At 48.3% G+C, this 18,034-nt stretch overlaps 1 protein-coding gene across 1 annotated transcript in view; it reads left to right on the forward strand.

The window, feature by feature from the left end:
• LOC142560628 (vitellogenin-2-like) overlaps positions 1-18,034 on the forward strand; it is a 33,699-nt gene that overhangs the window by 7,374 nt on the left and 8,291 nt on the right. Inside the window, exons 7-20 of the mRNA XM_075672853.1 lie at positions 480-619; positions 1,241-1,627; positions 2,516-2,684; positions 4,082-4,363; positions 5,375-5,611; positions 6,692-6,909; positions 7,708-7,799; positions 9,276-9,400; positions 10,068-10,238; positions 11,732-11,852; positions 12,339-12,576; positions 13,789-14,287; positions 15,233-15,676; positions 16,885-17,028. Of these exons, the coding sequence (XP_075528968.1) occupies positions 480-619; positions 1,241-1,627; positions 2,516-2,684; positions 4,082-4,363; positions 5,375-5,611; positions 6,692-6,909; positions 7,708-7,799; positions 9,276-9,400; positions 10,068-10,238; positions 11,732-11,852; positions 12,339-12,576; positions 13,789-14,287; positions 15,233-15,676; positions 16,885-17,028 (3,267 nt within the window). The remainder of the gene's footprint in view (positions 1-479; positions 620-1,240; positions 1,628-2,515; positions 2,685-4,081; positions 4,364-5,374; positions 5,612-6,691; positions 6,910-7,707; positions 7,800-9,275; positions 9,401-10,067; positions 10,239-11,731; positions 11,853-12,338; positions 12,577-13,788; positions 14,288-15,232; positions 15,677-16,884; positions 17,029-18,034) is intronic.

Here is an 18,034-nt window from a genome sequence, read left to right on the forward strand (position 1 = left end):
CCGTATGTCGAGCATTCGCCGAGCACCGCAGCCACACACCGAAACGCGTGCTCAAAGAATCGGGAACCTAACGCGAGACAGCGAAATGAAATTTGACGCATGAAAAGCACTGGAGGAACCCCTTCGTGAAAGATTTAAAAGTTCGTTGTTTCCGAGTAATGAAGTGTCGTATGGAAGTTCGCTGAATTCTGTTTTGTCCACTTCACGTAATTTCTTTATAGGGACGCTTACTTTTCGTTTTTCCACAATAAATAAACGAGAGAAACTCGCGAAAAACACACACATAAGAGCACGATCAAAGTAGATTTTTCTTTTTCAGGAGAGTCCCTTCATGACAAAATCATGCTGCAGTTGCGCTAGAAAAATCGCATTTATCGTGCGAATACTTCTCTTTGTTTGCAGTACACCATAGCAGTTATGGCCGATTGCAACTCAGTCTGAGAGCTCACAACACCCTCTCTCACTTTTATGTCCTGTAGAAGAACGACCTTGGTGACTCCTTCCTGACCGTTAAGTACAACGTCAGCGTTCTGGGAGAGTACGGTCTCCTGGAGACTGTCAAGGCCGTCGACAAGAAGGTTCTCGTCACCGGAAAGCAGCAGCTGGTTGCCACCTCCGTGTGAGTGCAAGAGCATTGGCCAGCGGCATTTTTGTACCTCACAAATAATGCGCGCGTGATAGTCACTCCATCCGTGAGAGATGTGCAGCTTGAACGAGCAATTTTTCTAAACCAGCGACTCAGTGGCCACAGTCATGCGAAGCAAAATAAGGAAAAGAAAAGTTGTTTCAAGCAGCGTGCACGAGCAGACGAAAATTTACTCTCAAACAATACGAGGACACTGGCTTAATGTTTAACTGAAACAGTGCAAGCTAGCAGCACTGGGAGCAAAAAAAAAAACAACAACTAATGAAATGAAGGCAGGTGTCGAACGCGCGATGACATGAACGCAGAAATTAAACGGCCTGCTGCATCACAGGCAAACATACAAGGACTTGAAGCTTGCATCGACAGATAGCAGAGCGTGTTGGGAAGGAAACGATTCGGCCTTTTTTCCAACTATGAATATAAAGGCCCAACATTGATATTGGCCGGAGTTCTCACCAATGTTGCTAAACGTGCACGATTCTCACACAAAATGAGGCGTATTCGCTCGACCGCATCGCCGCGTGTTCGACGTCGCCGACAAAGGCGCGCTAATGAACGTGCGCTTTCCGTCCCACTCTTTTCGCGCGCGAACAGGCTGGCCCTCGAGCTCCTGTACAAGAAGTCTCTCCTCAGCGCCTTCGACGACACCAAGGCGCGCGCCAAGACCTACAGCAACCTGACCTACGCCTACCCCGAGCAGCACTACGTGGTCCATGGACCCGCCCTCGAGCTGGAGCACCTCAGCCTGTGGGGACCGATCGACCGCAAGGAGGCCATGGTGGCCGCCCGCGCCCTCGTCGCCAGGCTGGCCGAGCTGGTCGCTCTCGACGACCTCGAGGTCAAGGACGACTACGCCGATCTGATTGTGCAGCTGCTGACCGTGGTCAACGCCCTGCCCCAGGAAGACCTCGAGTTTCTCCTGAAGACCGTTGTCACGCTCGAGAAGATTAACGAAGTCAGCGAGAAGGAGTACATCGAAAGGTAAGCTGCCGGTCTGTTATTGCTAGACACTTGCACACAGCTAACGCAGTGTGTAATACGGGTGTCACAGGGCGCACTTCTGATCGCGATCGAGCTTGATCCGGATCGAATTTCTTGGTTGCGATCGGTTCCTTTGCGCAAAGTACGCGAGGGAGCCAATTGCAATCTAGTATTTCGATCCGGATCGGGCATGATCGCGACTGAAAGTGGTCGTGTGACACCGGTACAAGTGTCTAGCCAGATTTGTATCCTGGCAGGTGGTTGAATCATTGGGACGAGAGAAACTAGCATTGCTCGCGTCATGTTAAGCATACTGCGAGTGTCTCCTTTTAAACGTATTGCATACGGTGGTTTTGTTCTAAAGCGACCACGTTCTGCTCGCAGATTTGACAGAGTCACGTGACCTCTTTGATTCTACTTCGATAAAACTGCGTAATTGTCTTAGAAAATGTAAAAAAAATATGCCGGCCAGGAGAAAGAACAGACATGGCTTTATGGTAGAGACATACCTAATAGCAGTACTAATAAAACATTTTCTTCGGAAGTCTGCCGCGAACGAAGGCGAGGACCCGATCATCCTTGAAATCTAGGAGTGGAAATTGTAGGCGTACACCTTCGATGACCGCCCGCACAAATCGAATTTCTTTATATGCCCGTAGAGTGGCAAATGAAAATTCAAGATCCGTCGAAACTGAACATGAGGTTTACCGGTTAACACCGTGCATCCAGAAAAGCTAGAGGTGGCGCTTACTATATCGTAAGGTAAGCAACATTCATGAACAAGGAACGCTGCTCCATAGCGCATAATAACGTATGCAGATCTGCGATGTATAATCCATAAGCTAGTCCAATAAGTCGCCCCGCTAATTCTTTCGTTTTTGTCTACAGGAAGCTCCTTCTCGACGCTCTGAGCCTTGGTGGCACCGACGCTACTGCCAAGACTGTCCTCACGCTGCTCAAGGAGGAGAAGCTGACCCTCGTGGAATCCGTGCACGTTCTGACCACCCTGCAGACCTCCCTGGCCAAGCCCTCTACCGAAGTCCTTGACGAGCTTCTCGTGAGTTAGCTTCGCTTACCAGATTGTTTTGAAGCGTTCTTGAGTTTTAAAAAAAAGAAGGTATAAGGGCTACTTTTCTGGACACTTAGAAGACGATATCGCATACTGATGAACACAATCGCAGACTCTATACGTATAACGTTGCTTATTCAGTCCAAGAACCTTCCTTGCGTGCTAATTGTGAAAGCGAAAAAGTCCCCAAGAGTTGAGTGGTATTATCTTGTACGTTAATTTCGAAACGAAGAGCCTCCAGTTCTAGAACAAGAGAAGAAAATATTGTACACAACCTTCTGCGTTTTCCCCGCAAGGACAGTTTATAGAACTGAACTGGAGTTTTAAAAGCTGACCATATTCTATCCGCACACTAGCCTGTAAAGTCTGCTCAAGCACACTTGTTAAAACACGAGATAGAAAAACTGGGCTTAGTATTATTGATATTGTACGTGCCTGAACAAGACTAGATGACATCGCACCGTGGCTATGGGACGAGCGGAAAATTTCCTTCAGAGCAAAGTAAGGCGTGGACCGCATAATCTGAGGAATAGTTTTACGCCGGATGAGTTATTAGCCTGGAATTCGCCGTGGGTTTTGGGTGCAATAAAAAGTTTGATACTATCTCACTTCGAGTATTCAGCGAAAATTTCCAGTACGAAGGTAACACAGTGTTCGCGCATAAAGGTTCATTATGTAAGCAAGAACATCTGCAATACGAAAGATCGAGTCACTGCGCGTGTCCTTTCTTTCGCACCCATTGAATCTGCCATTGTTTTCCTGAGAGGTAATCAGAGACCTCCACTTCGCATCTCTCTCTCCCCCCCCTCCCCTGTGCAGTGCAGAGAGCGAAATGCAAAAAAAGACCTGCAGGGGAAAAATTTGGTGCACTCTAAGAACTCTCGAGCCAGTAATAAATTGGATGCCCTTTGCTTGTGACGCCCCCCCCCCACCCCGCCTCTACCTTCACAAAGTGCTTCTCTGGAGCAAACACACACACACACACACACACACACACACACACACACACACACACACACACACACACACACACACACACACACACACACACACACACACACACACACACACACACACACACACACACACACACACACACACACACACACACACACACACACACACACACACACACACACACACACACACACACACACACACACACACACACACACACACACACACACACACACACACACACACACACACACACACACACACACACACACACACACACACACACACACACACACAGATCAGCTGTGATACGGCGGGAGGCGCAGGCACAAGGTGCGAGAGGGATCCGCTGCAACGTTTTGTCTCCCTCTCTGGTCTGACGTATCTTCGAAGTTCACACGCATCATGGCGCACGTGTATTTTCGCAGGACCTGTGTGTTGGCGGCAAGTTCACCGAGGAACGCCTGCTTTTCTCGACCTCCTGCCTGGCCCTCGCCAAGGCCGTGAGGAAGCACTGCACGCACGACGACCTGCCACTGCCGACGAACCTCAAGCAGAAGGCCATGATGAGGAACGTGATGAAGATCCGCTCCAAGCACCACGGCTCCTCGGAGGAGTTCGACGACGAGGTGACCTCCGAGTACAAGGAACTGCCCCAGTACGACACCAGTGTGTCCTGCTCTCTGCAAGACTACGAGAAGTACGTCCAGGTAAGGACGTCTCTTCGCCTTTTGAGTTACGGCCGAGTCTAGCTCACGTTCGGCAGGGTGTTGATTTACAGAGCTTTTTCGTATCTGTGGTGAGTGCACTGCATTGGCCAGCGCTTTGGCTAGAATACAGTTGACTGGCATTTTTGGCCGGCTGCTGCTCTTTGCGGAGGAGCGGCGTTGTGAACCAGTGTGTAAAGGCGTCCCCTACGATCGATTAAAAAAGCGATAAGTTGACTTTTCGAGTAAAAAGCGCTTACGCACCGACGCCATCTTTTGTAAATTATCCTGGTGCCCTTTCCTGCTTAGGGTTAAAAAAAAAAAAAACAAGCGTCTATCTCTCAGTTCTCTGATATTTGGTTTAAATGGCCCTAACGCGTAAAATGTTTGACACGTAAAACAACATAAAGTTGCCAGCTACTGTGACTAATTTTTTCATATCACCTTGGAGCTACGCCGTAAGAACCCGTTTTTTTTTCGCTGTACCCTAAGAAGAAACAGTACTGAGGAAAGGGCTTGGATATAGTGTTTCGCACAGAAATTTTGATGAAACATAGCTGCACTTTGATAGGTTCTTGTTCACGTCTGCAGGATCGCACTTTCACTTGTACATCGTCTTTGGCCTTTTGGTTAATGTCGGTTCCCAAGAGAACTGGTTCGATCACCAAAGCCCTTCATTCGAAGGGAAATAAAGTAACCCTTTCAATGCTTCTCTTTGCTGCTGACCACAAAAATACTTACGTGTTGCAGCTCCCTTCATACAATCTCTACCACTTGTACCATAAACAGTGCCTGCTACCCCTATATACGCACAGCCTTTTCCTCTCGCTATTTTCGTCTGCTCACTCTTAACTTTCCCAGAGAGCGCAACCGAAAATAAAGGGGTTTAGTTCACAACGCGGCTATGCACAGCATAGGTACGCCGCTGGAACCCTCAGCGGGCTTTGCACCACTGCCGTGGTCGCTCACGACACACCCTTCACACTGCCACGTCCCGTGTGTTTTTTTCTGCAGGCCGTCGTCAGCAAGCTGGAGCAGTCCAAGGAGTTCCACGTGGTCGCCGTTCTGCTGCACACGCTCGCCAAGCTGGAGCACCCGCTCGCGCTCAAGGCCGTCGTTCCGTTCGTGCTGGGCAAGCACCCGCTCTGCAAGCTGACCCTCGGCACCGAGGACGAGTCCGAGGCCTGCCAGTACCTGCGTCTGGTCACTCTCCACTCGCTCAAGCACAGCACCGTCGCCCAGGCCGCCGCCGTGAGTGCTTCCCGCTGCCCTTTGTCGCGCTATACACACTTGGAGCACGTGACGAACTGGAGCAAAGAGAGAGAGAGAAACAAAAACAGGGTCTAAAGACAGGACATACTGTAGCAGTCTCCTTGCTGTCCTTGATTCTCACTTGTCCCATTTTCCCCCACGCTGTTCTCGGAGAGTAAGTTCCCGGGCTAGCTAAAAACGATTTCGTGCTGCTTTAGATAGCTCGCTCGTACGCCGAGACAAAAAGAAAGTATGGTACGAACAAGTCACGGGAAATAACGGAGGAAGCAAACTTGCTCTTTAATTACCTTGCATCAGCACAAAAGACAAACACAACAGGGTCAGAAAAGGAAGAAGAAGCAGAACAGCTATGTGGCGTTTTGTTGCTGTGGGGCTTCTTTCTTATGTTTTTTTTTTGCGTTTTGCAAGCTTCGCTCACAAGCATTACATCGATTATTCGTACGATACTGCGTTCGGCGCGCGCGGATTGGCCGAGCACACTGAACTGGTCCTTATAAAAGAAAGGAACAAGCCACCAGGCACCGTCGTAGCCTGCCTGTACCGCAACTACATCGCATTTCGGTCATCCGCGGCGAAGGGTCATTCAACAATACGGTTGTTGTGCTTGCCACGCTGAGTCGCATATATCGTGCTGTGGCTTAGGTGCGCGAGGTGAAATATCGCTTTAGATGAAAAAAAAAAGAATAGTCCATATTAGCGCTTGCAAGAAATCTGATGAGTAAGTTCACCGAATAAAACGCTATGCTCGTGCCCGAAAAGATGACAAGTACTCTATAAAAGGGGCAGGACAAAATTCTCGGAATTGGAGGTCACCCTTCAGATAGATACTCAGGTCACCAGAACACCAAGAGAGTAGACAAGTGGGCTAGTCGTCACGAATTCGCTGTAAAAGGAGCGAATACAAAAAACGGTACGCCTGGACAACACCGGAACACCCTTTCGTTCGTGCGGTGCACGAAGTGTTAGGGCGCCTATAAGAACGGGCGTCGTTTTCGGAAGAGGCTGCGGACGTGTCTTCAACGCTCGCCGACGACGACCCGCCTTTCCTCTTGCCCACAGGTGCAGCCCCTGCTCCAGACCGTCTACTTCGACAAGGACGAGGACTACGAGCTTCGTGCGGTGGCGCTGTCGCTGCTGCTGCTCACGACGCCCCCGGAGCCCGTGCTGGCCCGCGTGGTGCTCGAGCTGCCTCGCGAGAAGAGCCTGCAGGTCGCCTCCTACACCTACCACACCCTCCTTGCCTTCTCCAACCACACGCTGCCGTGCTACCAGCCGACGTGAGTACACAGCGTGCGCGCGCGCGAACGAACTGCGCTCAAAAACACCGAACTCGTCGAGAACGGGGAACTTGAGATATGAAGAAAGACGTTGGTTCTAAAAAAAAAGAAAGAAAGAAACACGAATTCAGCTTTCTACACTGGCCTCCCGCCGTAAGAATGCGCGACTTCGCGTTTAACGTGATCTTCTTTATGCCCTCCCCAGCGTGGAACAAACCAACCTGTCCCATTTAGGCTAGGCAACGTTTAACCGCATCAAAAGGTATAGGTACTAAACGATTTCGCTGACTAGTTCCTCTGCATACGATTTCTAAAGGACGGCTGGTTGTATCTGATAAACGTTACCGGTAGAGCGAAGTTTCCAATCCAGACTTCCTTTTGCACAAATTCTAGAGGTTCACAGTAACGGCGCAATATCAAAAGGTGCGACAGAATCCAAAGAAAAAAATGTGCTATCCCGATGTAATTCGCAACACCCAAGGTCGGGAGGATCCCACTGGAGCGCTTAAATCAGAAATATTCTCCGGGGTTAAGAACAACCTAAACGCAAAGAAGAAAGAGATTCGGGGTATTTCGAACGCTACGAAAGCGGCTATGCGATACCCGAAGAGACTGTTAAAGAAGGCATGGTTGATATATAGGGCGCCGTTGTTCATAGAGAGCGCCGCGGTTTCGAACGGGACCCGACGTCGCGTCTGCCACGCGATTATTTTGGGGCACGACTGGTGGGTGCGAAACAGCGTTAAGTTTGCTTTTACGCGATGAGTTTCATCTCACGCTGTGTGACACTTCTTGCAGTGTGCACCACCTCAAGAAGCTTCTTCCCGCTCTTGCTCACTACAAGTATGGAAGCCAGTACTCCACGCTCCACTTCGCCACCGACTACTCCGGCAAGTTTATTTTCTCTATAATAGGATTCAAAATTCTGATTTCGCGGGCTCTTCACAATGGCTTCCGAAAGTGCCAACTGAGCCTGCAAAGGCAGTACGTGGTACCATAAAGTTTGCCGATAATTTCTTTGATGACAAATGATCTGTGGAAATGCTCTGCCGGCATTTATTCAATGTTCTGCGTAGACATGTAAAAAAAAAAACAAACCGCAACGCCAAATATTTGTAACACGTTAAACCAATGGCTTTTTTGTTGACTATATTGATCTGTCGAAATTAAACTGGGGTGTCGGATCTCAAGCTGAAGATCACGGAGGCAAGGCGACAGCAGAACGCAACGATCAATTACGTAGAGTCAGTGTCTTCCGACAAATACCTGCAGCGTAATATCTTCGCTAGTGTGCATGCTGGACTACTTACGTGCAAATTTATAAAACAGTATTTTGTACGCGATGTGAGCAAGTACGAGCACATCTATAAAACAGGAAGTTTATTTTGCGATTTTGAGTAATCACGCGTATCTACCGCACAGAGCAGAAGTATAAGTATTCCTTTTTCGAGGAGCTCATTGCCGAAATCTGCTTGCCGCATTTGCTGGGGAGTAAGGTACTTGCCCGAGTTTCTGCCCATTACCTTGTTTCATGAAAGTTGGTTTCATGCTCTATGCGTAGTTTAAGTTCGTGTGATCTAATTTTTTTTATAAACGAGAAGAAAGGGGGTTAACCGAAGGGCCCGATTTTTATTAGTCATATAATAAGAAGTAAACAAACACTGACACCAAGGACAACATAAGGGAAATTACTTGTGCTTATTAAATGAAAATAAAGAAACGATAAATTAATGGAAATTAAAGTGGATGAAAGAACAACTTGTCGCAGGTGGGAAACGAATCCACAACCTCGCATTTCGCGTGCGATGCTCTACCAATTGAGCTACCGCGGCGCCCTTTCCCATCCACTTTCTTGGGTATTTATGTGTCCTAGTAGAACCCTGGGAGTGTTAGCCAGCGCCACCACTCACAGACCTTGGCAGCGGACGTTAAACGTCCTTTTTGCCGCAGGCGTTATGAGAACGTGATCTTTTTGGGTGAAGGCAACTGGTCAATAAATCCACACATGCTACATGGAGGCAACAATGTTGCCAGATTCGAGACCCTCGTTACGTAATAAACGAGGAGAAAGGGAGCTAACCGAGGGGCCCGATTTTTATTAGTGATATCATAAGAAGCCATTAGCATTAAGTAATTAGCATTAAGAAGCTAATTTTTTTATGAAATAGAAATAACAGAAAATGAAAGCTTGGAAATACTCACTGCCTCGGACAGCGAAGTGCTTCGACGATCCCGCTTTTATTTCGTTCACCCTTAGGTCGAGGCGCCCGATAACTCGTCTCGTGACGTCACTTTGCGTAGTACCACGCGCACATTGTTTGCAAGTTGCCGAATTTGAATGTGCGCTTCTTTTTAACGTTTTGCAGTCGAAACCGGCGTCGGTCTTCAAGGCTACGTCGGAGTCGTCAAGAGCAACGTCTCCTTCGTGCCCCGTAGCTTCTTCTACGCTCTTGACTTCACCAAGGGCCCGTACACCTCCTCTCTTTTGGACGTACGTGCGCCAAGCTTTTACACCAACGCGGAGATTTATCGCACTGCACACACTACAGCCCTGTTCCAAGTGCTTCGCGGGGGGACATCAATGATAAAGTGCATTGCCCGTGGCCTTTGTCGATCTGAAAGTGTCCATAGAAGACAAGGCCACAGTTGTTGATTGACAAACGTTTTCGGTTAGCAGGTTCTAAGGGAGACAAAACACACGTAGTCAATTAAGAAGATGAAAGACAGGAACAGTAGAAGACAGCTACTCAAAAACGAAAAAAAAAAAGGCTAATTGAACCAAAGGATGAAAAATTGCCGCCGAAGCCGACGACGGGGAAGTATTTTGGCGCTCCCCTGTAGGCATCCATATGATTTGGAAGCGTTCAAAGAACAGTCTCTTTAAGTACATCAAAACGCGCACCACGCGCACTCACGGTTAGCTGCATCTTTTGTCAAGTTGCCGGCATAGGTGCATTGACTCTCAACTTGGATTCCATGGCGAACACATCGAAATTAGTGGTTAAAATCACGGATGTCGTCAGCTCTCAGCAGCTACCTGCTGAAGGACGTTCACTACACACATCCGAGTATTTACCCATTGGTTATGGCCCATTAGTCTTCAACGCGAAGAAAACTCGCGTTGCGATAATCTCCGCCTTTCTTGCCTCGTTCAACAGGTCATGGTTGTGAGCAAGGGTCTCCAGAACGTGCACAAGCTGCTGCTCAGCGAGGACGGTCCACTGTCTCTGCTTGCCAGCGCCTTCAATAGGGTCCGCCGTGGTGTCCGCATGAACCTTGGCGACACCTACACGCCCCTGACTGTGCTTCTCGACGTTCTCGACCAGCACGTAAGTAGTGAATGCGCATACCGAGCTGGCGACACAAGCTACGCGAAAAGCGATTTGGCCGGATGAAGCGAGTGGTTTTGAGAATTATCGAGGCTGGAAATGGGTGCAAACGATCACGCAGTAGTAAAATCAAAGAAAATCTTAGCGTTCAACCTCACACTATCACGAATGAACGAAATGTATCGTGGGCTGACATGGTCGGCCAACTGTAGTTGCATGTCGCCAAGCCGGCGAAGACTAACAATGTGATAAGAATGGAGCGGAACAAAGAACGTACCTCGATTCAGTAGGATATGAAGCGTGGAGAAAGAAAGAAAACATAAAGAAGTGCAGTACATCTGGAATCTGAGTAAACGTCTCGATTCGGCTCTGTAAAGACAAGAACAACAAAAATGAAATGACTCGTCAAGCCCTGTCACGCCGAAAGGCAACGCCGTTCTGCAATACAGCAATTGACAACACGAAGTAATTCGCGCTCAAGAACGAATTATGGTCAACAAATGCTTCGGCATACACTTACGATTTTACTCAACTACCTGGCCTTACAAAAGATAGATGTGTTCTTATGGAGCTTGCAAAACGACTTCCTGTTAAACTAATTCTTGTTATTCTTTATTGCATTTATGCATGTCCTATGCTGTATATTACTCTTTCGTTCGCTTTGTGCTGTGCTTAATATATTGCTATGTCACGGTGTATTTCTTTAGTGCTTCTATTATAACAATGCTTTAAATAATCTATAATGCCCATCTATAAATTTAACATTTCCTTGTTCACAGGACTGCTTTCTTTCTCTGATTATTGAAATTTATTAATTACCGTTTGTATGCATAAATTTTAGCAAATTTACGCCTACCCACCGGTGTACTCACACGTGGGCGCCCGCTGCCTTCTGTTGCCTTTCATGGGTTTCTTGGGACTGGTCAAGTTGACCGCGCGCAACATTTTACCCAGAACCCAACCATAGAATTATTTTTATGCGAAATAAATCCGTTCATTCATTCATTCAAGCTGATGAAAAGGATAGTCGAAACAGGGTGGCACAGATAATAGAGGGATTGGGGAACATGCACCGCCGAATGAAAGAGAGAGAGAGAGAAATAAAAAGGTAGGAAGGGAAGGCAAGGTGGTTACCTATTAGACCAATAGAAACTAGTATTGACTTCACCTGCTGAATGAATGCCACTTTGACCGAGAGAAATTGGTGCCAAGACGAGAGCGAAGCCGTAAACTAGTAAGTGGAAGCTGATGGTCGAGCAGTACAAGTGCGAATGAACTCCTCAGCAAGCTGACACTCAGTGCAGACGTCATGTTCACGGATACGTCTATTATTACGAACCCGCAGTAGCACAACATTTTCTCTTTGCTTGCAGCGAAACTATAGAAGTGTCTTAATGAGATGTGTAGAAGGGGGGGGGGATCGAATAGGTCTAGAAGTGTTACGTAAGCATCGGCTCAAGATTTACTCTGGGCGCCGTCGGCTTTTCCCGCAGTTCAACTTCGACACGAAGAGCGTTGTCGAGGAGCCCAAGCTTGTGTTGGACACCAAGTTCCTGGGAACCGACCTGTTCCTGCCCCTCGACAAGTACTTCGTCAAGGAGCTTCTCACGAAGGGTAAGAAGGCTCGCGAAGTTTACTCGCAAGCAAGTTATGATCTCGACGTTTGGTCGTAAGAACTTTTGTACAGTCCTCTGCGGCTCGCCACGAGCAAGAACGAAATCGGTGACGCAACCTCGTGGAGTCGCGAGCGATCCGTAAAACCCATTTCCCTAAAATATGTAAACTTAAAGCCACCTGCAAATCACTTGCTACCACTTCAGCCTGAAGAAGCCATGGCCGTCAGAGCAATTTCCGTTGTTAAGGACAATGCTTTAGAACTGCCTCTCCATAAAATACAAACACAGAAGAAAAAGCAGTGGAAAATATAAAGCAACGCTCAATGCTAAACTGTGCGTGACATAAGCATTCTGGTGGACCAACCGTGATTGGCCGTGTGGAAAACAATATTTGATTTCGAAACACTTTCCGCGAAGAATTGCTCTGTTCGGTACCAACCGAAGAACTGAGCTCGCTCGGTGACTGACCACGCGCACTGCGCAGGCGCCGAGTACGTCAAGGACAAGTGGGTGCACCCGGTCAACTTCCGCTACGTGCAACTGCGCGTGCCCTACACCTACCGCAAGGTTGTCCCCACCGTGGTGGGCTACCCGGTCGCCATGACCACCCGCTACCCGACGGTGGTGTCCCTGTCCTACAAGGACTTGAAGGTCCGCTACCAGCCGAACCCCAAGAGTCTGGTGCCTTCCGTCTTCGCCGTGTCTGCTCTGGTGCAGCCCACGTGAGTGCCCTGTAACTCAGAAACGGGAAAGGGTCCTCGTCCGTCGCTCCTCAGTAGCCCGCAATACGGTGTCAAGAAAAGCGCCAGGACATATTTTGAGATTGACATTGAAATTGCTTTATTTAACCATATTGGCGGACCAGACATAACAAAATGTACCTGAACGGTGACGATAGCGGGGAAAAAAGCTGCATTTTAGCAACTTGACTAACCTCGCCACCCCCTCATTAGGTATGTATTCCGCAGAACGAGTAGCCGTGGTGGGTATCCAATCAAGGCTCCTTGTTAAATGAAGCCTCCCAGGAAGCCATTTCTATAAGATGGCGGAAAAAGAGCTTGCTATAAATATTTGCGCACTTTATCCTGTTTGTCATTTACATGAAGGCCACATCTACTTTGGCAGTGGCTAGCTCTGAAACGTATAGCGGGGCTTGTATTGCTTTACGGTAGCCAAAAGTGTTTGAGAAGTGAAAAAAAAAAGCTTTTATTTTTAATATTTAGGTTTGCCTAGAAGTGTTCGAAAAGCCACCAGAGACAGCCCAATAACTCCTATGGTCACAAGTGCAGGCGCCACTAAATTTTGACGAAGGCGACTTAAGGTATTCGAAGTAGCTGTTCAAGGTAGAAAATAAGTTGCTGTGAAGCAGCTACCAAGAAAATGACAAGACAACGAACTTGGCAGGCGTTGGCGCCTTGTATGAGTCACGCGCTAACATTTCCTTTAGTTGGTAGAAATACTCGAGAGGCGAAGGTAAAAAACAGATGTGGGCTTGTTCAAGCAATGAGATGGGTACACAAGCTAAAGTCAGAAAGGCAGACATAAGCCACTTGGCCATGATCATTCACACTGTGCTGGTGAAGGAGGATGAGACCAGAGCAACTCTTATTTGCTTGGTGCCGCGTCCACATATTACACTCCAAACGAGTAACGCTGTGCTTGATTGGCCAGCAGGAAGGATAGTCGATCAAGCGCTTGTTGAACTGTACAGGTTGACGTAGTCTCTGAAGAGGAAACGTTGTAAAAACTGCCTAAGGATGCCGTCTGCTCCTGCTGACTGCAAACATGCCAGGAAAATTGCGACAAATACAAGCTTTAGCCCTTTCCGAGCATGTGCGCTGCGTTTCATTCGATCTAGGTCTTGTTCAATTTCCTTTCTGTGCCACGCCAACTTTGTCTCCGCTTGCGTAATTGCCGCCTCCTGCTGTCCGCAGCGTGTACACCACCGCCGTGACGTCAACCCTGACCGTGACTCCATTCACCAAGCTGGTGGCCGCTGTCCGCGTCATCGAGAAGACCCGCCTCACGCACCCGCACGACGTCGCCCTGCAGTTCTCCAGCGTAAACCACACCCTGGCCTTCACCTTCAGGCCGCGCTTCACCAAGGTGTTCACCCACGAGACCAAGACCATGACCTACACGACCCCGGCGTTCTTCTTCACCGCCCCCCAGCGATCGGTGCTCGCCACCATGACCGTGCTGGCCACCCAGTCCAAGCCGTTCGAGTACAAGAAGGTCCTGGGCCACAAGTACGTCGGTGTCGGCCTCGAGGTTACCGGTCTCACTGCCGAGCCCAAGAAGACCCCGCTGCTTCTGCTCGCCAAGCGCAAGGAGCTCGTGAAGTCCCTGCTCGAGGTCGTCCTCAACCCGTGGGCTGTCTCCAGGAAGTGGGAGGCTCGCCTCGTCCGCAACCCCCAGACACCCGTTGATGAGGTGAGGACCCGAAAAGAAAAAGAAGCTAAACACCATTGTGGTGCGTGTGTTGGTTCTAGTCGCTTTTCTCAAGCGGCCTGTTTTGAGAATGAAACAGTTCGCTTTGCGGCAGCGTTTCTCAGGAGAATGTGGTTGCAACTCGGGCATGCTAGTTTTTCGTTTAATTAAAACCCCACATATACGTGTAGGTGGGGGAGCTTCCTTGCGACTACGCTTTTAGTTCATCGTGAGTGGTAATGAAGCCATTCGGTTCACGTTAGGCGCGGTTCTGCAGCGTTTTACTTTTTGTTCCAGACTAAAGGAGGCATGCAGAGAATAGGGCGTAGTAGCATTAGGGTGAGAAAAAAACAACTGCAGCGATTACGAAAAACAATTACTTGAGGAGTTATAACGCAGAGGTAAAAAAACATGACGCTAAAATAGTTAAATATAGTTTTCTTGGACAAGAGCAGCGGTAAGAAAGCGATGTAAAAGAATATTGAAAACCTAATTGCGTGGTCGGCAGTGGGTGAGCAGAACTATGGTACGGAAAAAAATATTTTCGTTTATCGAGAAACTGACAAGATGCCATTTTTTCCCTACAATAGCGATGCGAGGAACTTGATATCGATTTGCAACGCAGAATAACGTGCTTTCTTTTAATAACGATTACACAAAGCCAAAGGCTTCGTTGTCTGTTAGCGTTATACGATTGCTAATATGGTTTCCCTTCTTCTATCGTTGCGGTATTCTTACAATGCATAATCGGGAGTGTTTTCTACGGTGTAAGCGCACGGATTAACGCACTTAAGATTTATTCATTTTGTAGGCGTCATAGCGCGTGGCACTAGATTACGCGGGTATCGCTCGTGTCCCAAGCGCTGACAAAAAAACAAGCACTTTTTTTTAACAGGAGAGTGCTGGACACCCGCTAAAACCATTCTTTTTCCACACGCACACTCGCAGTACAAGGTCGTCCTTCGCCTGAGCAACACGCTGAACGGCACCGACCCCGCCGACTACGTCAAGGAAGTCAAGCCCCTGTACCGCACCCAGTCGCACTACCCCACCGTTCGCCACACCTACCCCGAAGACCTGAAGACCCCCGTCTACGAGGAGCTCTTCGAGAAGGCCACCGGATTCCTGCCGTCCGAGCTGGACCACTACGAGGTCCTGCACAAGGTCGTGGAGGCCTCGAAGGTCGCCTCGTACCCCAAGGCCGACAACGTGAAGCCCCTGCTCCAGAACGTGACCAACACCACGTACGCTTACGGACTCGAGTTCGTCGTCTCTGCCCTCGGACCCCTGGTGCCCAAGGCCGTGTACGGTCACTTCGTGTACGGAACCAGCTTCGACAAGACCCTCAAGCTGTACCAGCTGTACGCCAACAAGGTCGACAGCGAGTACGAGGTACGGCCGCCTTCGTCGCGAATCAATCGCTCGCTGTTTGCCCAAATCGAAAGAATAAGAGGCCCTGCAGAAAGCGAGGGGAACAAGTGGTAAATGACTAGGCAACAGGTCGATCCACCGTCGGGTCCAGGAGTTCGGTTCGCGGGTCTGTTCACTAGCAAAGGCAGTCGCTATGTGCGACAAATGCTTTCTTTAACATAGCGTTAACACGCACGACTCTGCGGGCTGGCTCCTGTGCACAGCTTTTTGATCACAAGCTGCTTTGAGAATCCACACGCTAGCCTAAACTATTTTGAAGTGCACTATACTGCATCACTGCTGCATAGTGTATTTCTCAGTGTGCAGCGGCCCACTGTGACCTCGTCGGCTTACTAAACTGAACAGTGACGGAAGAAGAAACGTGAGTGCACTGCAAATAATAACGACATAAATAAAGGGCCAGGGTAGCTGCTGATACGAAGTGAGCGGAAACATAGATGCAAGTAGCAAAGTACTATACGGAGTGCAAACGAGAGTCAAAGATGTTTACACACTAACAATGCAATAAGTCCTGCGGGAAACTTTCTTTCTAAACGTTGGGTAACTTGTTTTGGGGTCCTCGTAACAACAGTTAACAACGACTCGTCACAACAGTCGACTAAGCTGACAAACCCTAGTTTGTAGGTTCTAATGGAAATTCAGCCACCATAGAGTGGTAGAAAGAGAGAAAGAGATGGCAAGCTTAAATGATATGCTGGAGACGTTAGCCTGGCTGTTCGCCTGACATGCTGCTCCAGGCGCTGGGTGATGCTTATGATATATACAGTGATAAACACTTAACAGGCGCGTACAGTCACACGCAGATATATACACTGTAGAGATATTTACAAGGTTCCGTCGAGGCTCGTGACCCGCAAGAACGTCAGCAGTGCTTTTGTGACACGCAACGCGCGGGTGGCGCTCTGCCGTGGGCCACGAATGTGGCGCAGTTGCAAGCTCCTGTCCTGTCGCAGGTGTAGTGCCGCCTCTAAAGACTCTCTGACGCATAGCGGCAGCAGACACAAAGTACATGTTGCAGGTCTTCAGTGACGTTACATTAGACATCGAATCGTGTCTATAGCAAAAAAAAAAAAACCGGTAAAGTGTTAGGAATTTTTATTTACCCAGAAATTGAACGAAGCAAAGTTATAACAATGTGTATTCTGCATCTACGTCTTCTTCCCTCGTAGGCTGTGGTGAACTCGGCCCTTGTGAAGTCGCCCAAGCCCAGCCCATTCAAGACTTACGCTACGAAGAAGGATGCCCATTACCTGTACGCTACCAGCACCGCCGAGGTCTTCTCGTACTACGGACCCCTCAAGTACAGCGTGGAGGTACGGCAGCAAGTTGACGACCCTCCGATAAAGGGTTGTCTCACTCGGTACCCACGATGATGCTGCGGCTCAAGTGATTTAGCTGGGAAGGAGCCCTGCAAGTCGTATTATGCTGCGCCGGCTCACTCGGCGGCTTCAGGCGTCACGAAACGTGACGATCGAAAACGAACACGTAGCTTTTATTGGATCGGAACTACCAGGAGAGTGCGCGTAGTAACTTTTTGAGACGTAATCGAGTATGAATCGAATAGTGCCAGGAGCGACTCTATGGAATAGAATGTTTTTCTAATAGCTTTCGAGTGATGAACAGCCGCTTTCACAATTGACCTAAAACGACGTTCACGTCCTTGTATTCGTACCGTTAGTAACATTATGTTGTTACATTGCACGTTATGATGCGTTGACTACAAACAAAATCATAAATCTAACATTCGAGAATTGTTCGTGACTGATTCGATTCCAGGAAAAAGAGTGACTGATTCGATTCAAAGACTGAATCACATAGATTGGTTATTAGAAAGTTTCGTATATTTAAACACCCGTAAAAAAACTACACGTCAAATTTCACGCCCGAGTGTTTACAGCTTCAACTCGTTTATTCAGTTGTGCAACTCTTCCCAAAAGCCTTGAAACGCCCCGAAAAAAAAAAGCAGGCCAAGAGAATTCGCAATGGTAATTGCAGTTTCTTTGTTTATTTCTGTCACAACGACCTATCATAGGCACTAGACATTTTTCAGAAGGTGTTGCCGTTTTCCTAAACAGATATTAGTATCTACCAGGGGGGCGTCGCCTCATAGGTATTACAATATGTATAGCACTTAAAAGCAATGACAAAACGCGAGAGACATATAAAGAATCCGACCCGATTCTAAATTTACATCGTCGGGGATGTATTACTCTCAAGTTATCTTCTAGGACAGACTGACTATAGGCCAACGTCAGAACAATCTCAGAATTATGCCTCAATTTTGGCGGTTTTAGCTCTTAAGTTTGCCTACATTTATAG

This window comes from Dermacentor variabilis, chromosome 10, assembly GCF_050947875.1.
Source record: "Dermacentor variabilis isolate Ectoservices chromosome 10, ASM5094787v1, whole genome shotgun sequence".
Lineage (NCBI taxonomy): Eukaryota > Metazoa > Arthropoda > Arachnida > Ixodida > Ixodidae > Dermacentor > Dermacentor variabilis.